Consider the following 24349-nt stretch of genomic DNA (forward strand, 5'->3'; position numbering starts at 1 on the left):
CTCAGATTTTTAAAAATAATTATTTTTATTTGTTTTCAGTGTTCTATAATTACTTCTACATACCTTAGATTTTTTTCCTTTCTCCCTCCCTCTGAGAGACAGCTTGCAATCTTATATAGGTTCTACACATACATTCCTATTAAATAAAATTTCGCCATAGTAATGTTGAATAGAAAAAATAAAATGAATGGGAGAAATCATAAAACAATACGTAACACTAAAGAAAATGCTCTGCTTCATTCTGTGATCCAATTCCATAGTTCTTTCTCTGGATGTGGAAGGCATTTTGCCTTAAAAGTCCATTGGGAATTTATTAGGTCCTTCGATTGCTATGAAGGACTAAGTCTACCAGAAAGATTCCTCACAAACTGTGGTTATTGCTGTGTACAGAGTTCTCCTGGTTCTACTCCTTTCACTCAGCATTAGTTCATATAAGGCTTTTCCAGGTCTCTCTGAAGTCTTCGTGTTCATCATTTCTTAAGGCACAATAGTATTCTATTACATTCATATACCACTTGTTCATCCATTACCCAGTTGATGGGCATCCCCTTGATTTCCAGTTCTTGGCCACCACAAGGAGAGCTTGCTATAAATATTTTTGTACCCTTACCCATTTTTATGATCTCTTTGGGATACAGTCCTAGAAGTGATATTGCTGAGTCAAAGGGTATACACATTTTTGTAGCCCTTTGGGCATAGTTCCAAATTGCTCTCCAGAATGGTTGGATCAGCTCACAGCTTCACCAGCAATGAATTAGTGTTCTAACTCTCCCACATCTTCTCCAACATTTATCATCTTCCTGTTTAGTCATGCTAGCAAATCTGATAGGTGTGATGTCGTACCTCAGCTTTGTTTTGATTTGTATCTTTCTGATCAGTAGTGATTTAGAGCATTTTTTCCTATGACTATAAATAGCTTTAATTTCTTCCTCTGAAAACTGCCTATTCATATCCTTTGACCATTTATCAATTGGGGAATGACTTGTAGTCTTGTACATTTGACTCAGTTCTTTATATATTTTAGAAGTGAGGCCTTTATCAAAGATACTAGTTGCAAAAATTCTAATTCCTTCAGGGGCACCTAGGTGGTGCAGTGGATAGAGCGCCAGTGCAGGAGTGAGGAGGACCTGAGTTCAAATCTCACCTCAGACATTTGATACTCACTAGCTGTGTGACCTTGGGCAAGTCACTTAACCCCAATTGCCTCATCCTGGGTCATCTCCAGTCATCCTGATGAACATCTGGTCACTGGAATCAAATGGCTCTGAAGGAGAAGTGAGGCTGGTGACCCTCCCTCACTCAAAACAAAGTCAAGTGCAAGTCATGTTGTTACTGCTCTGATGGCATGGTCTTCTTTGGCAGCGAAGGACGAACACACACACGTTCTAATTCTTTCAACTTCTTTTTCTTCTCATATTGCTACAGCTAACATTTCTAGTACCATATTGAATAACAGTTGTGATAAAGGACATCCTTGTTTCACTTCTCATCTTCTTGGAAATGCATCTAGCTTATGCTCATTACATGTAATGCTTGCTGAAGGTTTTAGGTAGATACTGCTTATTATTTTATGGAAAGTTCCATTTATTCCTTTGCTCTCCAGTGTTTTCAGTAGAAATGGGTGTTGTATTTTGTGAAAAGCTTTTTCTACATCTATTGAGATAATCATGTGGTTTCTGTTAGTTTTGTTGTTGATATGATCAATAATGCTAATAGTTTCCTAAGATTGAACCAGCCCTGTATTCCTGGTATAAATCCTACTTGATCATAATGTATTATTCTCATGATAAGTTGCTATATTCTTTTCGCTAATATCTTATTTAAAATTTTTGCATCTATATTCATTAGAGAAATTGGTCTAATTTTCTTTCTCTGTTTTGGCTCTTCCTGGTTTAGGTATCAGAACTATATTTGTATCATAAAAAGAATTTGATAGGACTCCTTCTTCCCCAGTTTTCCCAAATAGTCTATATAGTATTGGAATTAACTGTTCTTTAAATGTTTGGTAGAATTCACTTATAAATCCATCTGGCCATGGAGTTTGTTTTTTTTTTTTTTCCTACAGTGTTCATTGATGACTTCTTCAGTTTCTTTTTTTGAGATGGGGTTATTTAAGTAATCAACTTCTTCTGTTAATCTAGGCAGTTTATATTCTTTAAAATAATCATCCATCTCAATTAGATTGTCGAATTCGTGGGCATGCATTGGACAAAGTAGTTTCTAGTTATTGTTTTAATTTCCTCCTCATTGGAGGTGAGTTCACCCTTTTCATTTTTGATATTGGTAATTTGGTTTTCTTCTTTCTTTTTGTTAATCAAGTTGACCAAAGTTTATCAGTTTTATTGGTTTTTTCGTAAAACCAACTCTTACTTTTATTTATTAGTTCAATAGTTTTCTTAATTTCAATTTTATTACTCTCTCCTTTGGTTTTCAGTATTTCTAATTTGGTATTGGGGATTTTCGATTTGTTGGTTTTCTAGCTTTTTTGGCTGTATTCATTGTTCTCTTTCTCTATTTTATTCATGTAGGAATTCAACGATATAAAACTTCATTGTTCTCCTTTTGCTCTATCTTATTCATGTAAGCAATCAAAGATGTAAAGCTTCCCCTAAGAACTGCTTTTGCAGTATCCCATAAGATTTGGTAGGTTGTCAATAATAAATTATTTAAAATAATTAATTTAATATTAATTAAATTTAATTAATTATTATTTAAAATTAATTTAAATTATTTAAATTCTCTTGAATGAAGTTGTTGATTGTTTCTATGATTTGTTGTTTAGCCCACTCATTCTTTAGGATTAGATTGTTTAGTTTCCAATTAATTTTTGGTCCATCTTTTGATGGCTTTTTATTACATATAATTTTTATTACATTATGATCTGAGAAGGATGCATTGACTATCTCTGCCTTTCTGCACTGGATTGTGAGGTTTTTATGCTGTAGTACATGGTTATTTTTTGTGTATGTGCCATGTACCACTGAGAAAAAAGGTATATTCTTTTCTATTCCCATTGAGTTTTCTCCAGAGATCTGTCATATCTGCCTTATCCAGAATTTTATTCACCTCCTTAACATCTTATTTATTTTGAGGTTAGATTTATCAAATTCAAAGAGGGTGAGTCCCCCACTAGGATAGTTTTGCTGTCTGTTTCTTCCTGTAACTCCCTTAACTTCTCCTCTAAGAATCTGGATACTATACCTCTTGGAGCACATATGTTTAGTAATGATATTGCTTTGTTGTCTATAGTGCCTTTTAGCAGGATATAGTTTCTTTCCTTATCTCTTTTGGTTAGATCTATTTCTTCTTTTTCTTTGTCTGAGATTAGGATTGCTACGCCTGCTTTTTTTCTTTTTTTACATCAGATGAAGCACAATATATTCTGCTCCAACCTTTTACCTTTACCCTGTGTATATCCCCGTTTCAAATGTTTTTCTTGTAAACAACATATTGTTGGATTATGGTTTTTAATCCATTCAGCTGTCTATTTTATGGGAGAGTTCATCCCATTCACATTCACAGTTATGATTACTGTCCTCTGTCTTTCCCTCCGTCCACTTTGTTCGTTTGTGCTTTATTTCTCCCTTCTGCCTTCCCCTCCACAATAGTTTTAATTTTTGACTACCACCTCCCTCATTCTTTCCTCCCTTCTTTCAGCCCCCCTCCCTTTTACAACTCCCCTTTTCCCTTACTACTTCTTCCCTCCCTTTTAGCCTCCCCTCCCTTATCTTTCCCCCTTCCCCTCCTATTGCCTCTAGAGCTAGTTAGATTTCTATACTTAACTGAGTTTGTTGTTACCTTCTTGAACCAAATCAGATGAGAGTAAATCCCAAACAGTGCTCATTTCCCTCCTCTCTTTATATTTTTGTGCCTCTTCCTGTGATATAATTTGCCATTTCCTGCCTCCTCCTTTTCACATCTCCTGTTACAATCCCTTTGAACCCTTAAATCACATTTTTATCATTATGTCATTTACTTTATATCCGCTCCTTTTATCTATGTATATCCCTTTTGTATATCATGATAAATATACTATTCTCAAGATTAACAAGTATCATCTTCCCTTATAGGAATATAAACAGTTTGCCTATATCAAATAACAATTTTTTTTTTCCTCCTGTTTACGTTTTTGTGCCTCACTTGAGCCTTGTGTTTGAAGATCGAAATTTCTGTTGAGCTCTGGTCTTTTCATCAGGCAGGTCTGGAAATTTCTTATTTCATTGAATGTCTATCACCTTGCCTGAAATACTGTGCTCAATTTTGCTGGATAATTGATCCTTGGTTGTAGTCCCAGCTCCTCTGCCTTATGGAATATCATATTCCATTTCTTTCAATCTTTTAATGTAGAAACTGCAAGGTCCTGTGTGATCCTGACTGTAGTTCCTCGATATTTGAATGGTTTCTTTCTAGCTGCCTGCACTATTTTTCTCCTTCACTTGATAGTTCTGGAATTTGGCAACGTTAGTGTTTTTAGTTTGGGATCCTTTTCCAGAGGTGAATGGTGGATTCTTTTGATGATTATTTTGCCCTCTGAATCTAGGACTTCTTGGCAGTTTTCCTTGATTATTTCTTGGAAGATATTGTCCAGGTTCTTTTTTTAATCGCAGTTATCTGGTACACCAATAATTCTTAGATTTTCTCTCCCAGATCTATTTTCTAGGTCAATTGTTTTTCCAATTAGATATTTTACATTTTCTTCTCTTTTCATTCTTTAGATTCTGTTTGATTGATTCTTGATATCTCAGTCTCATTAGCTTTTACTTGCCAGATTCTAAATTTTTATCAAATTGTTTTCTTCAGTTAGCTTTTGCCTCTCTTTTGCCAGCTGCCCAGTTGTTCCTTTTAAGGAGTTATTTTGTTCATTTAGGTTTTGTACTTCCTTTTCCATTTGTCCAATTGTCCTTTTAAATTCTTGTGTGATTTCTTTTTTCCTATTTTTAAAATCATTGGCCAGTTTTTCTGCTGTTATCTAATTTGATTTTGAAAATCCTTCTTGAGCCCTTCCAAGAATGCTCTTTGTGCTTGAGACCAATTCATATTCTCTTCTGAAGTTTCAGATGGGAGTACAGCCTCAATGCTGACCTCTTTGGTGTTTGCGTTTTGGTCCTTGTCCCCATAGAAAGATTCTGTTGTCCTTTCTTTTCTGCTTTGCTTCTTACTCATGATAATCACCCTTTTCCTAGCTTTTAAAGCAGATCTCTGCTTCTAGGGCACAAGGGGCTCTGTCCCACAGTTCTTGTGCCTTGAAGTTGATGCTTTGTGTGTTGTGGCTTCTGGTTCTTTCAGCAAGAAGCTAAACTTTTGCTGCTTACAACTGGTACTGAGCTGACTGATGTTCCCAAGCAGAGACCAGGTGAAGTCTTTCTGTGTTTCCCCAGAGTTACCCTGGAGCTTGCTGTGCTAAGTGTGGGGCAGGGGTGATCTGGCCACAGGAGATCTCTTCTGCTGAGCTAGAGCATAAGCAAGTCCAGCTGTTGGTGAACCCATCTGCGGTAGTGTCTTCCTGATTCCCCTGGGGTGGGCGGTTGTGGGACTCCACCTCCCCTGGGGCTCAGGACCTCCTCCTGATTTGCTGAGGTGGGGCTGTCTGGGACAGCTGTGGTCCTGCACTGGTTCCCTTCAGCCACTGCAAAGAGGGACCCCCTCTTTGCGATTTTCCTAGCCTCACAGACTAAGATACTGTTTGCCCCTTCTGCTGATCCCACTCTTCCAGGATTTTTCCTGGGGAAATATTTTATTGGTCTTTTAAGGTCAACAAAGGAAGAGGGGGAGAGCATTTACCTATCACAATGCCATCTTGGCTCCTAGAAGTTCAAGTAGATGACTTACAGACATTTAATCTGTGGGCTGATAGTCTCAGTAGCGGCTGCTGCAATTACCTAGGTTTTTGCACTTCTCTATCCCTTGGTTCCACTAGTCTTCCATCCTGGACTGATACACCCAAGATTCCGCAGTTCCACTGCCTCAGACCACCGGGAGCTTCCTGCTTGGCCCTGCCATGGCGAGGACCAGGATGGTACAGCCTGTGCGCTGTGTGCTCAAGAGCAGAAGTTAGATACTTCTGTATCCTTGCCAAGAAAACCCCAGATGAGGTCACAAAGAGTTGGAAACAACTGAAAAGCAACTGATTAACTGTGTCTTACGGCTTGTAGGTTGAATCTAGAATTCTTTAACTTGGTCTAGGATCTCCTCTTCTTGTGGGAATTCATCACTATTGCCACCCTACTTGGCATTTGCAGCCTCCATTTGCTAGTGCTTTTACCTCTGTCAGTGACATCAGTTTCTAAACCCAGATTTTTAAAAAATATAGTTCTTTCAGAGTAAATCAGTGAATTTATTTTTTTTCTGAATTTTTTCTTTCTTCAGATTGGTCTTGAGTCCCAGTGTAGTATATTAGAAGAAGTGGGATTTCATAGATTCAAACAGAATGAACACCAGTTCCAAAAGAATAATAACAGATGCTAAGCATTTCATACTGATAACAAAGACTGAGATTTGCAATATGCATTTTAAAATTTGCCAAAATTTCTTTATCTCTGCAAATATATGCATAGTTATGTATATGTATACTTTGTTGAGCTTTATATCAAGCCTTTGGAATAGGAATTAAGTGTTATTGCTGTTTTATAGATGAGGAAATTGAAGCTTACAAAGGCTGTGATTTGCTAATGAGCATAGATCTTGTACATTTTAGAGGCAAAATTTGAGTCTAGTTCCCTCTTTACTCCAAGTCTAATGTTCTTTACCCTACACTATGCTCTTTGGGGTATATATAGTATAGTTTTCAGATGTGAGGAGTAGAAGACTTGGATTATATAGATAATAATGTGGTCATTTGATGATGTGCAAAATAAAAGCACTTTCATGTTAATATATCTTTAAAATAAAGGGAAACTTTCATATGTAGTTTGTAGGATTTGTTTTATAATTATCTCTAGCATGTCTATATTAACTGTTTTCACAATGCAGGAATTAGACTTTGGGGGAATAAGTCAATCAAAAAATTCCCAGGTGATTCACATTACGAAAGCTTGCATTAGAATGCTTGTGAAAATCAGATAAGATATTAGTAAATCACTTAGTACAGTGCTTGGCACATGTGAAACTGTACATATACATGTTCGTATATATCCACACACACATATATGCACACATACATATGTGTGTATGTGTATACACACACATACATATAGGCTAGCTGTTATTGTTATTATTAGTAATATTATAGTTCAGATCCTTACAAATAACATTATTGTCTTGAAATACTTCAAGGTTAAATAATCTTTAAAAATCCTCCTGGTAATGGAAATAGAATTTTAAAACCAAGATAAAACTTAGTTTGATGTCATGATTAGTTCTATATAAGTTGCTGCTATCATCATCATCATCGTTATTATTATTATTATTATTATTATAATATGTAAGGAAATTGGGATCCAGAGAGGTAAAATGATATTTTGAAATTCAAGTAGCCTTTTGATGGAGTACTGGAACCAGCCTTCACTGTAGTTGTCACCTTAAGTCCCTGAGATGTCTCTTTATTTTCCCCTCCCTTTCTTTTAAGTTTATTTTTAATTTTCAACAGTCACTTTCACAAAATTTTGAATTTCACATTTTCTCCCCATCTCATCCCTCTCCCACCCAGGGCAGCATGTATGCTGATTACCCTTTCCTCCAATTTGCTCTCCTTCTATCACACACACCTGTTTTTTATCCCCTTCCCTTCTATTTTCCTGTAGGGCAAGATAGATTTCTATATCCCATTGCCTATATAATTTCCTAGTTGCATATCAAAACAATTTTTAAAGCTTTGAGTTCCACATTCTCTACTTTCCTCCTTCCCATCCCCCCTCATTGATAAGGCAAGTAATTTGATATAGGTTATACATGTGTAGTCATTCAAAACACTTCTATAACAGTTATGTGGTGAAAGATTATGTTTTCCTCAATCCTGTCCCACCATCCAATGATTCTCTTCTCTCCTTTGACCTGTCATTCTACCAAAGTGTTTGGTTCCAAATACCTCTTCTCCCAATCTACCATCCCTTCTATTATCCCTCTCTTTTTCCTGTCCCCACTACTTTCCTGTATGGTAAGATAAACTTCCATATCCTTTTGAGGGTCTGCGTTATTCGCTCCTGAAGCCAAATCTGATGAAAGGAAAACTCACTCATTCCCTCTCATCTTCCCTTCTTCCCCTCCATTGTAAAAACTCTTCCCTCTTGTATGAGATGATTTACTACATTCTACCTCTCCTTTTCTTTTTTCTAGTACATTCCTCACAACACTTAATTTTTTTTAGATATCCCTTCATATTCAGCTCATCCTGTGTCCCCCCTGTGTGTGTATACATAATATACACATATACATGTGTGTGTGTATATATATATATGTGTGTGTGTGTGTGTGTATTCCCTCCAACTGTCCTAATACTGAGAAAGGTTTCATGAGTTACAAATATCTTTCCACGTAAGAATGTAAATAATTCAACTTTAATATGCCCCTTATGGTTTCTCTTTCCTGTTTTCCTTTTCATGTTTCTCTTGATTCTTGTATTTGAAAGTCAGATTTTCTATTCATCTCTGGTCTTTTCAGCAAGAATGCTTGGAAGTCCTCTCTTTCATTGAAGTTCCATTTTTTTTCCCCTGAAGTATTATACTCAGTTTTGCTGGGTAGGTGATTCTTGGTTTTAATTCTAGCTCCTTTGACCTCTGAAATATCATATTCTGAGCCCTCTGATCCCTTAGTGTAGAAGCTGCTAAATCTTGAGTTATCCTGATTGTGTTTCCATAATACTTGAATTGATTGTTTCTGGCTGCTTGTAGTATTTTTTCCTTGACCTGGGAACTCTGGAATTTGGCTACAGTATTCCTAGGAGTTTTCCCTTTTGGGATCTCTTTCAGAAGGTGATCAGTGAATTCTTTACATTTCTATTTTACCCCCTGGTTCTAGAATATCAGAGCAGTTTTCCTTGGTAATTTCTTGAAAGATGATATCTAGGCTCTTTTTTTTTTTTTTTTATCATGGCTTTCAGGGAGTCCATTAATTTTCAAATTATTTCTCCTGGATCCAGTTTCCAGGTCAGTTGTTTTTCCAGTGACATACTTAATATTGTCTTCTATTTTTTCATTCTTTTGACTTTGTTTTATAATTTCTTGATTTCTCATAAAATCATTAACTTCCATTTTCTCCATTCTAATTTTGATGGAATTATTTTCTTCAGTGAGCTTTTGGACCTCTTTTTTTCATTTGGCCAATTCTTCTTTTTAAGTCATTCTTCTCAGCATTTTATTTTTGGACCTCTTTTGCCATTTGAGTTAGTCTAACTTTAAAGCTATTATTTTTTTCAGCTTTTTTTTTTTTTTTTTTTTTAGCATTTCCTTTAGCAAGTTGTTGACTCATTTTTCATGACTTTCTTGCATCATTCTTATTTCTCTTGCCAATTTTTCCTCTGCTTCAGTTACTTGATTTTCAAAATTATTTTTTAAACTCTTCCATGGCCTGAGACCAATTCGTATTTTTCTTGGAGGCTTTGGATGCAGCTTTGGCCTTATTGTCTTTTTCTGGTTGCGTTTTGATCTTCTTCATTACCAGTGACATAAGAAAATACCTCTTCACTGAGAAAGTAAGAATCTGTGGTCTGTTTCTTTTTCCTTATTTGCTCATTTTTCCAGCTAATTACTTGACTTTTGAGCTGTTTATTATTTGGAGGTCTCCAGAAGCAGCCTCTGCTTCAGCAGTGACTGCCACTGCCTTGGAGCTGGGGCTAGGACCAAGGCTGGAGCTGGACTATACTCCCCTACAGCCAAGTGAGAGATCTTTCCCACCTACCTTTGAAGCTGTCTTTGGCATTTGTGGTTTGAGAAGTCTGGAAACCACAGCAGCCACCAGTGATTCAGTCCCCTAAAGCCTGCTGTAGCTTGGTCTGCTGACAGGGCCAATGCTGAATTACGCTCCACTCCCCAGCCCTGTGTGATAGACCCTTACTGGTGATCTCTCAGGTTGTATTAAGTTGAAATTTGCTTCAGTCTGTCATTTTGTGGCTTCTGCTGCTCTAGAATTTGTTTAGAGTCATTTTTTGCAGGCTTTTTTGAGGGGTGAGCTCTAGCAGGTCCCTCCTTGTACTCCTTCATCTTGACTCTACTCCCGTATTTACCCTTTCTCCCAGTGATATCATCAGCTACTATGGATTCAATTATTCTGCCTTCGAAAACTTCCAGATCTGTATATTTAGCCTTAATCTTTTTTTTTTCCCTTATCTCCATTCTTATTGCTTTGACTCTCTGCTAGGCATTTCTACCTGCTTGTCCCATAGACCTCTCATATCCAGACTGGAAGCTTGATGTCAGAGACTTTTAAATTTTTGTCTGTATATCCTTTGTACTTGGTCCTTTTTGTTTTAGACCTTGACTTGTTTAATTGGTATAAGGAACTCCCAGTGAGGAGATTCCGCAATACAAATCTGCATGTTTTTAAGTTAGGAGTCTTTAGACACAATTGGGATACTGATAGATTAAATAATTTACCCAGAAGAACACAGCCAGAATATGCCAGAAGGATAGTATTTGAATACAAAGTTTTCTAACTCCTGGCCCAGATTTCTACCCCTTATGATATTCTTCTTTTTATCTAACACATGGTAGGTGCTTGTTAAACACTTCTTGAAATAAATTGAACTTAGAATGTCAAAAATGAAACTCATTATCCTTGCCCCAAAATCCATGGAGAGCTAGATGGCACAATGGATAGAGAACTGGATAGGGTCTGGAGTCAGGCAGCTTCTTATCCTGTGTTCAGATCTCGCCTTAGACACTTATTTTGTGAACCTGAAAAGTTGCTTAACCCTGTTTGCCTTAGGTACCTCATCTGTACAGTAATCTGGAAAAGAAAATGGCAAACCATTCCAGTGTCTTTGCCAAGAAAACCCACAAAGGAGTCACAAAGAGTTGGACATGACTGAAAAATGACAACAAACCATACCCCTTGTGTAACTTTTCAATTTTTAATGAAAGATACTACCATCCTTGTAATTATCCTGATTCAGACCATCATCATTATTACCAGTTTTTCACTCATCCTTTATTCTCCTTTCCTGACTATTTGCCAGGTCATATAAATTATACTTCCAATATAGCTCTTTCATCTTCCCTCTTCACTTATTTCATGTAGCCACCACCCTTGTTCGAAATCTCATTTACTTTTTGCAGTACTATTGCAATAGATAGTTAATTCACCTCTTTGCACTGTCTTGTTCCACTGCAATCCATCCTCCACACATCTGACAAAATGATTTTAAAATATTGATTTAATCATGTTACTTCCCTGTTTAAAAGATGCTCAAGTAACTCCCTTTTGCTGCTCATAAAAATATGTCAGTTCCTGTGGTTACTTTTTAAATCCCTTCATAACACAGCTCTCACCTGTTTATAGAGTTTTGTTTTTGTTTTTTTCCCCCCATATTACTTCCTTTCATGCATTCTAAGTTCCAACTAAGTTGGGCTGCTTGCTGTTTTGTGAACTCTGAATCATGCATTTATTTCTTGGAATCATTTGGTGACTACAGTTGAAAGTATGTTGGCTTTCAATTGTACATTTGAAATCCGTACAATAGAAAGGTTAATGACTCCAGACCCAGAGGTCTTAAATTCAAATTTAGCTTCTGACATTTAATACCTTTCCTTATCTATGAAATCTCTATGGCTTTCTGGTCAATTCCTGTTTTGCATTATTAAACTGGAAATTATTTTTCTCCATATAAACCATATCATTTAGAACAAAAGAGGAGGGAGTAGAATTATCTTATATGGAAGTAAAATTGTTGTTTAGTTATGTCCAAATCTTTGTATCTCCATTTGGCATTTTCCTGGCAAAGATACTGGAGTGATTTGCCATTTCCTTCTCCCACTCATTTTACAGATATGGAAACTGAGGCAAACAGGGTTAAGTGACTTGTCCAGAGTCACACAGTTAGTGTCTGAGGCCAGATTGGAGCTCAGAAAGGTGAGTCTTCCTGACTCCAGGACTGGTACTGTATCCACTGTCCCACCTAGCAACCAGAAGTAAAATGCTTCAATATAAAACTTGTTTTGGTGTTGTAAAATTTTTAATTTGACTGATTAATTAATTGGGAAATATCTAACTTGAATTAGTTTAAAAGTAATATTTTGAAAAAAGTACAGTTTCTTTTTATAAGTACATAGTACAGCTAAAGTGAGACTAATTGGGCCAGCTTTAAAGGGAATACCATCAAATTTGTAATTAATATATTGAAAAAAGATTCAAAGCATGTTATTTCCAGTATTTCAATAAATATTAGGTACTTAGAAATGCAGTTGCAGTTTCTTTGTTATTCCTGGTCTTTAGGCACTTGAATGAGTCTCAATTATGCTTCTTAATATCTTTGGATCATCAGATTTTAGTTAATTAAACTTAAAACAAAAGTTTCAGGTAATAATTCTCTACCTGTTTTTAGTTAATTAAAATAGTTCCTTAAAATAGAGGAGGGGAATAATTTCCACTTTGCATTTTAAATGTGTTTTCATTTTATCTTTATATATGAGGTAAAAATCTTTATGAGTTTCTTTTTTTGAGTAATTTTTATGTTCATTGAAGTAGACTTGTTAGATTTATATTATGATATATAAATCTTAGTAAACCAGCAAAAGAGACTAAGAATTCTTGGTACCTTTCTTAAGTAAAGGTGAATAGGCAGTTTAACCAGGTGTCCGGTTGCTATGTATATAGAACAATTTGTGAAACTGTAAGTTACTCAGTTTTGAACGCAATTTGAAATAAATATTATGTATTTATCATAAGTGAAAGTCCTAAATTATATTTGTCTTAAATTTAAAAATAATAAATGCCTAAGATTGTATGTTTGGTTTTCATTTAAAACCTTAGTGGTAGGATGCTTACTAACATATATTAAAAAATTTTTAATGCTGAAGTTTGAAAGTTGAAAACATCCTTTGGAAATGCAGGCATTACATACTGAAAAGTGAAAGGGTACGCTATTTGATATAGTCACCTAAATGTTAGCATATGTAAACTTAAAACTAAATTTTAGGAGAACTAATGGGATGTAGTGAATATTGAGCTGGTCTTGGATAAAGAATATTCTCTGCTTTGACATATGTCTAAGTGAATCTGAACAAGTTCATAAACCTCTCATTGTTTCATGCAACTCTCTTAAGACTAATTTGTAGCCTTGCATTGAAACATGGAGTTTCTTCATCTGAGAGTTTTCTGTGGTGTCAGTGAAATCGCAAGTCTGTTCCCTGTATCCGTTTATTGTTTTAGTTCGTATAAGTATACTGTGAATTTCTGTATTTTGACCTCTGTCTTTTTCACATTTTTAGTGAATTGAGTGTTCCAACTGTAGTTGCAATAAATACTTCAAACCATCAGTATTTTCTGCCAACTAGACATATTGAGAGTCCTGAAGATGTGATGCAGTTCATTAATGATATTTTGGATGGCACAATAGAAGTAAGTGGCTGAATTCAGTTTAAATAAAACTGTAAAACTATTTAGTCAGGTTTTTTGTTGTTGTTTTTTCACTCTAAAGGGGTATGGTAAGCAGAGTGCCAAATACAAGTCTTTTGTAAAGCCTCATCCTGTAGCATTTAAAACTGAAATCTCCCTCTGCTTCTCAATATTGTATCTTCCTTTGGCTTCCATGACACTTTATTCTTATACTTCACCTGATTTTCTGACTGTTCCATCTCTTTTTCTTCCTTCTCACACATAGAAACTCACTTAGAAGGAATCTCAGAGATTATCTATTCCATTCCAAACCTGAGAGACAATCTCTGTAATATCCCTAATATAAGTTGACATTTAGCTGTTACGCATGAGAACATCTGATACTGGATAATCTTCTACCTCCCTAAGCATCCAATAGTAGGTAGTTTTAATAGTTAGGAAATTTGTCTTTATATCAAGCCAAGTATTATTTCTAGTACTGACTTCTGGCCAAATTTAACAGATCTAACCCATCTACCACAGAACTGCCCTTTATATATTTCAAGGCACTTATGTCCTTGCCAAATCTTCTGTTCTCCAGTCTAAGACTCCAAGTTCTTTTATCCAGTCATAATTTGGCATGATCTTCAGACCTCTGAACATCCAGATTTCCATCTTCTAAACAAGCTCTAAGTTTTTATCATTTGAAAGTATCTTCTAGTAACAATTATAATATGATGTAAAGAGAAATAGACAAAAACATTAACACTTTGTGTCTCTTTCACTTATATTTTGTCTGAATTTCCAGGCCCGAGGTGGTGATGGAATTTTGCAAAGATTGAAAAGAATATGTTATGATGTCAGGACTACTGTTGTGGTAAGATTTTTTTGGGGAAAAGTAAATAACGATCAAAGATATTTCCATATTAGTCATGTTGTGAAAGAATAAGAAGAGCAAAAGGGAAAAGCCATGAGAAAGAAAAGAAAATACAAAAAAATGCTTTGACCTGCATTCAGACTCCGTAGTTCTTTCTCTGGATGTGGATAGCATTTTGCATCATGAATCTTTTGCAGTTATCTTAGATGATTTTATTGTGGAGAAGGCTAAATCTACCATAGTTGATCTTTGCACAAAAGTTCTGGTTCGGCTCACTTCACTCAGCATTGGTTCATTTAAGCCTTTCCAGGTTTTTCTGAAATCTACCTGCTCATTATTTCTTATAGCACAATGGAATGTAATTCCATTACATTCATATACCACAACTTGTTCAACCATTCCTCAGCTGATGGGTATTCCCTCAAATTCCAGTTCTTTGCCACCACAAAATGAACTGCTACAAATATTTTGGGACATGTAGGACCTTTTTTCCTTTTTTGTGATCTGTTTGACATACAGACTCAGTAGTGGTACTGCTTGGATCAAAGGGTATGCACAGTTTTATAGCCCTGTGGGCATAGATCTAAATTGCTCTCCAGAATGGTTAGATCACTTTGCATCTCCACCAACAATGCATTAGTGTTCCAATTTTCCCACATTTTCTACATTGGTTATTTTCATCTTCTATTATATTAACCAATCTGATTGGTATGAGGTGGCAACTCAAAATTGTCTTAATTTGCATTTCTTTAATCAATAGTGATTTAGAGCATTTTTTCACCTGGCTATAGAGAGCTTTAATTTCTTTCTCTGAAAGCTGCATATTTATCTCCTTTGACCATTTATTAATTGGGGAATGATTTACATTCTTAACAAATTTGACTCAGAGAGAAAAGAGGCCTTTATCAGAAACCCTGGCAGTAAAAATTGTTTCCCGGCTTTCTGCTTTTCTGAAGCTTCTGGTTGCCTTGGTTTTGATTGTGCAAACCTTTTCAATTTAATGTAATCAAAATTATCCATTTTGCATTTAATAATGTTCTCTTGTCTCTTACCTGGTCATAAATTCTTCCCTTCTCTGTGGAGTTGACAGGTAAAATTTTTTGCTCTCCTAATTTGCTTGTGGTATCATCCCTTTTGTCTAAATGATGCACCCATATTGACCTAATGTTGGTATATGTTGTGAGACGTTGGTCTGTGCCTATTTTCGGCCATGCTGTTTTCCAGCTTTCTTAGCAGTTTTTGTCAAACAGTGTGTTCTTTTCCCAAAAGCTGGAATCTTTGCATTTATCAAACAGTACATCACTGTTAGTAATTAGTCATTGACTCCTACTGTGTCTTGTGTATTTAACCTATTCCAATGATCCACCACTGTACTTATTAGCCAGTACCAAATAGTTTTGATAATTCGCTTTATAGTTATAGTTGTTTTGGATCTGGTATGACTAGACCTCCTTCCTTTGTAATTTTTCACTAATTACTTTGATGTTCTTCATCTTTTGTTCTTTCACATGGTGGTGGCGATTTTTTTCTAACTATATATAGTAATTTTTTAGTAGTTTGATTGGTATGGCACTGAATAAGCAAATTAATTTAGGTAGAATTGTTATTTTTATTATATTAGCATGGCCTTCCCATGAGCAATTGATATTTTTTCAGTGGTTTAGATTTGACTTTATTAGTGTGAAGAGTGTTTTGTAATTATGTTCCTTGGTTTGTCTTGGCAGGTAGACTCCTAAATATTTTATATTGTCTACAGTTATTTTAAGTGGAATTTTTTCTTCTGTCTCTCGCTGCTAGACTTTTTTGCTAATAAGATATGTTTTGCATTAACCAGACTTAAACCGTTCAGTAGGTATCTAGTTGGCACAGTGGGTAGTGTACCAGGCTTGAATTGAGGAAAACTTAGCTTCTTGGAGTCAAATCTGGCTTCAGACACTTTTAGTAGCTTTGTGACCTTGGGCAGTTCACTTAACCTTGTTGCCTTAGTTTCTCACCTGTAAAATGAGCTGGAGAAAGCAGTGGCAAACCACTCTAGTATATTTGCCAGGAAGACACCAAATGGGGTCACAGAGAGTTGGACACGACTATAAAGACTGAGCAACAACAAACCATTCTATATTTTTTATTAACAAATAATCTAGTCTTCTGAAAAATAGTAGTTGCTTCTAATGACTTGCATAAGGTAAGTGAATTAACTGCAATTCAGTATTCACTAATGAAAAGTAGTATATAAAGTCCTTCATCTCACTTAGCCATCCATCCATCCATCTATTTACATATATATATAACAAGTAATCTGTATAATTATTTATATAAATTTGTATAAATATAGATACAAATATCTAATTATAAAACTTTACACTAATTCCTATGGTTAATGCAGAGAGGTAGTAAATTTGAATTGCAAGGTGGAAAATTATTCTTTTGCTGTGTCTTGAAGGAATTTCTTAATTAACTTGAAGTTTGTAAAATAGTACTTTTTTATTTTAAGAATCAGTAAAATTTGTAACCTTCATTCCCAATTCCATCCCTGGAAAAATGTAAATCAAATAATTTTTAAATTAATTTCAAAGGAGTGAAGTGTTTAATAGTGTTGAATGCTATAAATGTCAAGAATACCCAGCCACTTAAGTTTTTAGTGATCTGTAACAGTCATTTTCCATACAGTTGTAGGGTTAGGTAGAATAAAAAGAAAGTTAATGGGTAGAAGAAACTAAGAAGAGTGAATGAATAGATTGTAACTGAATTAAATTAAATATAAATAAATTAAAGAATTGTCAACCAGCATTGGAGGAAAGCACCAAGTTCATGATCTTAGAGGTGGATAATATAGTTCCTTAACAGCAAAGCCTGAAATTTGTTCTCTTTATACCCCATCCCTTACATAGGCCTTGTATGTATTAGTCTTTATACGTGTGTCGAATTGGAGTTTTACTATATGAGACTGAAATTTGGCTAAAATATAGTTGAGGATCAATGAAGTAGAAGTGCTGCATAAAACTGTCAGACGTTGGTATCAGATATATCATCTATATGGATGTTTAAGGGAAAGACGTGACATAAGAGACATGGACAACTTGGTAAAGGTAACGATCATTCTTGAATGGTGGTTGTTGTATACTTTGGAATTTGTGGCATAATCTGATGACAGTGGACTTCAAATAGTTAGTAGATGAAGTGCTGGTGCAGATCATTGTTTTGGAAAGTATCACAGTTTAGCAGGAAGTAGACTGAACTTCCCCTTCTCTCCCCTCACTTTTCCCTTGAGCATACTGCACTCTGAAGCTCAGACACTATGGGACCCCTGCCCCCTGCCTAGAGGCTCTCTTCTGGATCTTCCTGACTTCAGAGTGATTATCAACAGTAACTGTTGCTGTTTCCCTCCCAGCCTGATGTCTTTCTTTTCTTTACCTCATTAAAGGGGCCATGTCCTGACTACTTCTTAAACAAACCTATTCAATGAATGGGCATTAGTTATGTCACCCTAAGTGAGTACTTGCATGGACCTTGGCCTAAAGGGGCCAAGGTCTCCCAGTGCATCCTGGGTCATATCCAGTCATCCTCAGTAATATCTGGTCACTGGATTCAGAGGGCTCTGGAGGAGAAGTGAGGCGGGTAACCTTGCACAGCCCTCCCTCGCTCAAAACAAAGTCAAGTGCAAGCCATGTCATTATTTCGCTGATTGCTTGGTCTTCTTCGGTAAGGAAAGAGGATGAACACAAGTGCTGACAAACCTTAGGATGCAGTGACAGGGCAAATAGTAAGATCTGCTCCTCATCCATGTTATTAGAAGAACTACATTTAGTGACTCCCATCTTGTCTAAGCAATGTGAGCACTAAAGCCGATCAAATAAGTTCTGGGTAGCCCCATTACCGCTGGTGATAACATGTCTTTCTGCACCTCTGTTTGACCCAGATAGGAAGGAAATAGTAAACTAAACTATTTGCTGTTGTGTTTTGTTGATGTGTCCTGTAGGTAACTGCATTGAGATAGATCAAATGAAGCGCAAATCAAACTTAACAAATCTGTTATTTGCTCTTTCTTACAAAGAAACTAAAGCTCTAGGTTTTATGTCTTTATACTGTTAGTTTTATCTTTTACTGTAGGCATGTTAAATTTTTTATTTATATTCTATAAATTTGTCGACATTTATTTTATGAAATAAAAATATAGATGTGTTGATTTTTATATGAGCATTGTAGATGAAATGTTTTTAAGTGACAAAAATCCAAATAGAACTGAGTTCTCACTCTTTTTTTCTAGTCTGTATTCAGAAGCTCACCATTTTTGGGCTGTTTTCTCTTTGGCCTGCCACTGGGTGTCATCAGCATCATGTGTTATGGAATCTACACTGCTGACACAGATGTAGCTTATACAGAAGAACGAATTGAAGTATCTAAAAGGGAAACTGAAACTACGGATGTAAGAGATGAAGGCAATGAGGAAGAAAAAAAGGAAGAAAACAGTGGGAATTCTCTAGTACTTTCAGATGCGGACCAGGAACCCAAAGATATATTGGAAAAGAAAAATGACTGAATCTTCTATGATTTAGGTTATTTGATAGGATTTCTAATTAAAAAAACAAACTTATTTATTGAATTTAGCCATTTAATCATGATCTTTGCTGAGGAAAACGTCTGATCTGTATTTTGCTAATATCAAATTCCTGGACTAAAATCTTCCCATATTTTGGGGAAAAGGTGGGTCTTATGGATAAGAAATTATATTTTTTTTTTTAAAGCAGTTTTCAGAGTTTACTATTGATAAACATCAAAGCAAGAAACTAACTCAATTTATATATTTCTTTATTTGAATATTATCTGACAAAGTTGAAGTTCTGGGGCAGAATATTTACATCTGTCAGTCAGATAGAAGACATGTTTTCACTTAAAACAATAACACTCTCAATTATATTTTTGAAAAAAAAGTTAAAAGTGGGTATTTATTCTGGCCATTTCAAAGATGGGCACTTTGAATGTGTAAGACCTGTAATGATTTCTCCCACATATAACTATTCATGTTATTCAGACTTTAACTTTACATAGCATGCCAGTTTTATTTCAGTGGTTAAAAGGAGAACAGACTTTACTTTTTTGCATTGTCATAAAATCTGTGTATAGATCTGCCCTAAACCCCAAATCAGCAACCCTATGCTTGCCTTCATGTCTTAAGGAAAATTACTTAAAGAAATATTTTTAAACCCATCAAACTTGTTAGATTTGCAGTTATTCCATGGAAATGTACACCTCACTGTGTAGGCTGTATTTAGGTAATATTGTTTTTAAAAGTTGTTGGCATAAGCTTATTATGACAGGTTATGTAACGTTATAAAACAAAAACTCTTGAGAAAGAATATCTATTAAGGGTCATCTTCTATACATCTCCTCATTGTCCCTATCCTTTCATTTTATACCCTTATTTAAATACTGCACTAAAACTATACAGAGTGATATCTATAGATTTTTATTTTTACATGACAGTGTATTTATTTTAGTTTGGATTTATATTTGATCATTTTTATTTTAGCTACCATTTGAACAGAAAGCTATTAGTTGTTTGTGTATTTAAACATTACATATTCAAGTTATCCCATATAATATGTTTTTCTTAAATATTCAGTTATAAAAATGATTTCTAATTCAAGCCCAGATTACTGGAAGTATAAGTTATCTTATTTTCTGTTCCCAAGGAGCTAACCTTTAATTAGCACTGATGCTGTGAGGATTACCATAGAAACTGAACTTAAATTTTTGATTTTACAAGTACAGAGGCAATATTAACAACAGTTTTATTATGATTCCTTGTGCTTATAATTTTTAACGTTTCTTATTGCAGCACTCATTGTTTAAATACATGCCAGCTTCATTACTTTTTATGATAAAACAAATATGCTGTGGCATTAAATTATTATATTCCTAAATTAAATTTTACTATGTATAATTTAATTGGCAAATTCTATTTGATAATACTTATTCATTTTCTCTTTTGGACATGAATGTTAACTTTCTTATTGTATAACACTTGAATTTGTACGGCCACATTGCAAAGTTTGGAAATTACCAATGCCTACATTGAGAGTCAGTGTAAGGCGTGAATGCTTAACAATCATGGATATGAAGAAATTGTTATAGAAAAGATCACTGATTTCTTTTGACCATGTCAGATTTAGTCATTAGCATGACTTTGGACCCTCAAAACTAAATATCTTTCTATAATCTCCACCTAAAATGAATGACCTCAGGAAAAATCACAGCCTATTTTATATACACAGATAACTTAGCGATCTTACTATATAATTTGAAAGTTCACTTTTGTGATATAGTAGTTTCTTTTCTCAACTCTATCTTTGCTCCAATTGTTCTTTGCCTCACTTTTCATTTTTATTTTAAAATTTCTGCATCCGGAAGACTTTAATCTTTGTGATTTAGGAATAGAGGAAGACTCCATTATCCTTCTGAAAATTAAGTTTTTTTTTTAAACTTCAGAGTAGGAATTTAAAAAAAAATTTATCTGCCAACTGATGTAATACAAATCTTGTTTCTTTCTTATTGTACTTTTCTTCCACAATCTCTTTGCCCTGGAAAAATTTTAGCAAAATTATGTGGTGAGAAAAAAAACATTTAAAAGTCAAACTCCTTCTTTGGTTGGGCTTTTAAAGAACACAGCTGCCAGTGGTTCATGGGGTGCATCATGTTAAAATGAAATAACTACTGTATGAAAAATCATATGCTAATTTGGGATTTCTACTTCTTTAATTTAGTGGATTTTGTTTGTGTTTTTTTTTTTTCAAGCATAGTTTTGAGTGTGCTATATAGAGCTCAGAAGGATTATAGATGCCTGCTGGCTAGTAAACCGGTGCCTAGATAATATTTAAATAAGAGTTTTTTCAGCATTTTCAAAGAGAAATTGGGTTAATCGTTTTCTCAACCTGCCTATATGCCTCTCCCCAAATTCTCTTTGTTTTTCACATTATTTCTTTCTATAGCAAATACAGCCTAAAATTATATAGAGGAGTCTTCTGATGAGTTTCCGTTTCAGAGTTTCTATATTCTCTTTAACAGATAGTGCTTGCTGGCACCTGCTGTGGAATAATATACCAAATATCTGGTGGGCTGTCCAGTCTAAGTTTGCATAAAGACATATGTCTCACTCAGGTACAGATGAGTTGTTAAAATAACCAGCTATGCTGTTTTAAAAAAATAACAATTTAAATGCACTCACATCTTCATCAGTACTTCATCCCAGAATTGCATTTCTGTGGAGTGAAGAGCAAAAAAATCACATACCTATTCTTAATATCTTGATAGTATTGTAATAGTATGCAAAAAGATCGGTTTGTGACTTAATTTGTGAGATTTGTTTTAGCATTTTATTTTTATATATATATTTTTTCCTGAAAGAAATTAGACGTCTGAGTCCAAGAGAGGGCAAAAAATAATTTTCTATTACTTTACCTTGGACTAATTATGTAAAGGTTTCTGAAAATCTAACATAACTGAATTTATGATGTGCTGCCTTATGGTACTGCGTGTAAACCTTTGTTTTTCTACAATAAATTAATTGAAAAAAATGTTGTAATGTATTTTTATTTTCCAGTATGGACTAATGTTCTACTTAGGATTGGGTAGTTATTTATAAAATAGGAATGGAATAGGGGGCATAGGTCCTTATATCATAGCCCCCCAACATTTGTTCTGTGAATCCGTTGGCATCGTGATGTGACCTACATAACCAGATGCAACCTGCTTTTTTTTTCTTTTTAAACAGGTGTTTTTGTTAGAGTTGACATTAAGACAATGCCTTTCAAAGGAACATGTATGTGTATGTATATATGTATATGTGTGTGTATGTATATATAACATATATACATGAAATGTCGATTGTTTAAAAGGTTTCTGCACTTAAGGAACTTACCTTCTTTTGGCCATTTTTCATCTTTTAAGATTCAAAAATGGGTCTTTGTAAGTATAGTTTGCATCAGCTATCTCTGGTTTGAATAACAAATCCTTGCTTCCTTTAAGAAGCACAGACTGCCACTACATATCTGTTAAGACCTTTGGATGTTCCAGAATCCACTTTTTATGTATTTTTTATCATATGATTTGATAAAATGTGTTCATTGATTTGTTCTCCCTCTTATTTAGAGCTGTTCTAATGGATGTTGACCATGGGTGGTGCTAAATCATTAGAAATGTAATCCACCATTATTAAATAGATCCTGAACCTCAATTTGTACTCTGTTGTCTAGAAGTTAAAAGACTTACTTAACTTAAACTCATAAACTTATTAATTATAAATGTGAACACTTAAAACTCTATGCCTGTGAAAAATCACAGCTGCCACCCCCTCCTCTTATCTCCTTCCACTCTTCATCATTCCCCTCTTTTCCCCTTCCCTGTCACCTGTCACCTCCCCTCCCTCCTTTCCCTCCTTCCTCTTCCCCCATCCTCATCATTCCCTCCATCTTTTCTCCTTCCTTCCCTCAGACTAGACAATGCTGTGGTGCAGATGGCTGAGGAGGACACGAAGCCCACTGAGGCGGACATCATGGGGTTGTGCCAGGACACATTCTCCAAAATGACCACATACCTGATGGGTGAGCTGACAACCACCAGGAAGACTATAAATTTATGGAAAATATGAACAAACTAACTTGAAGTATCTAAAAATGAAAGATATTGCAGTAAACATAAGTAGAAACCTAAAGAATTTAAACCAAAAATATGCAGCACTTCAGCCTTATCTAGATCAGATCACTTTAATTGAGCAAGTAGCAGCTCCTGAGCAGGCAGCTTACAAATTGAATGCATATTCAAAGAAACTAGAAGCAAAGTACAAGAAGTTAGAAAGGTGCTGAAAGACTTCTTTAGCACAGAGACTTTAATTACAAGAATGTTTCATAAGAGCTGATTCAGGTGGGATGGAACATCACTATGCTTCAGTTCCTAAAAGTGGTGCTGCCAGTCCAAGGAGAATCACAGCCCACACCTCTGGTTGGATGTATAACTCTGGCCACCCCTGATGTTTGCCTAAACTTGGACCCCACTGGAACCCCATCTTATCCTGTGCTTTGTTGTGTGCCCTGGACCAAGGCTCAGAAATCAGGATCAAGCCCATCTAGAGCAGACACAGATGAGAGGCTCTCGTCTCCCTGTCTTCTCCCTTCTTCCCTCTTCCCTAGATCCCCCATCCTATTCATAACCTGTTCTTGATCTTAAATAATAAGTGCTGATCCATGAGAAAAAGAAAAATCAGAATAGTTTGTGCTTCAAATGATAAAATTATAAAGAAACATAAAATAATTTACACACCTTACAGGATTATGAAGTTATAGAAAAGCTAGGGTTTTGGATAGCATGGGTGTAGTAGATATAAGAAACATTTATATTATACTTGTTATATGCTAATTATTTGGTAATAAAAAATGAATGGCTCGCAATGAAAAAACATTAATATAAAGCATAAAACTGATCATATATATTGTTATTCTCATCCACCCTGCTGGGTATGATTACTGATATTCTAGAGAATAGGGACAGGAATAAGCATTTATATAGTGCCTACTATGCCAAGTTGTCCTAAAAACTTTAATAAATATTATCTCATTTGATCCTCACAGCAGTGAGTTAGCCACTGTTACCATTTACGTTTTACACATGAGAAAACCGAAGTAAGTAGATTTAAGTGCTCACACAGTGTCTGAGAGCAGATTTGATCTTGGGTTTTCCTGACTACAGGTGCTGCACCAGTTGCCCCCATTCTACTCCATTTTAAATTTAATGCTGACCTATGTATCTTAATGGTAGCATTATAAAGATAAATAGATATTTCCCCCCTTCTCACCGGAACTGGTTTTGGATTTCCATTTTTCATAGATCCACTACACTCTGAACTTTTCCACCCCTAATTCCTCCCAACAGTCATCATGTTGATACCTCTCACCTTGTGGCCCTCTCTTCTAAATTGTGAATTCCTGCCTGGGCCTACCATTTCATGAAATGCCTACT

General features: G+C 35.2%; 1 protein-coding gene and 1 pseudogene across 3 annotated transcripts in view; both read left to right on the plus strand.

Moving 5' to 3' along the window:
• Positions 1–19519, plus strand: part of TMX3 (thioredoxin related transmembrane protein 3) — an 87885-nt gene extending 68366 nt beyond the window's left edge. For 2 of the 3 annotated variants that reach the window (XM_072604141.1, XM_072604139.1), the window contains 3 exons: positions 13359–13488; positions 14273–14341; positions 18606–19519. In XM_072604141.1, the coding sequence (XP_072460242.1) occupies positions 13359–13488; positions 14273–14341; positions 18606–18878 (472 nt within the window). In that variant the 3' untranslated portion in view covers positions 18879–19519. Of the gene's footprint in view, positions 1–11916; positions 12001–13358; positions 13490–14272; positions 14342–18605 lie in introns of those variants that run through there. The other variant, XR_011966006.1, reaches the window with a different exon arrangement.
• A 3088-nt stretch (positions 19520–22607) lies between these two features.
• On the plus strand, positions 22608–23282 carry LOC140500993 (biogenesis of lysosome-related organelles complex 1 subunit 2-like; annotated as a pseudogene).
• Positions 23283–24349: the final 1067 nt, after the last annotated feature.

Source organism: Notamacropus eugenii, chromosome 4, assembly GCF_028372415.1.
Source record: "Notamacropus eugenii isolate mMacEug1 chromosome 4, mMacEug1.pri_v2, whole genome shotgun sequence".
NCBI classification, from domain to species: Eukaryota; Metazoa; Chordata; class Mammalia; order Diprotodontia; family Macropodidae; genus Notamacropus; species Notamacropus eugenii.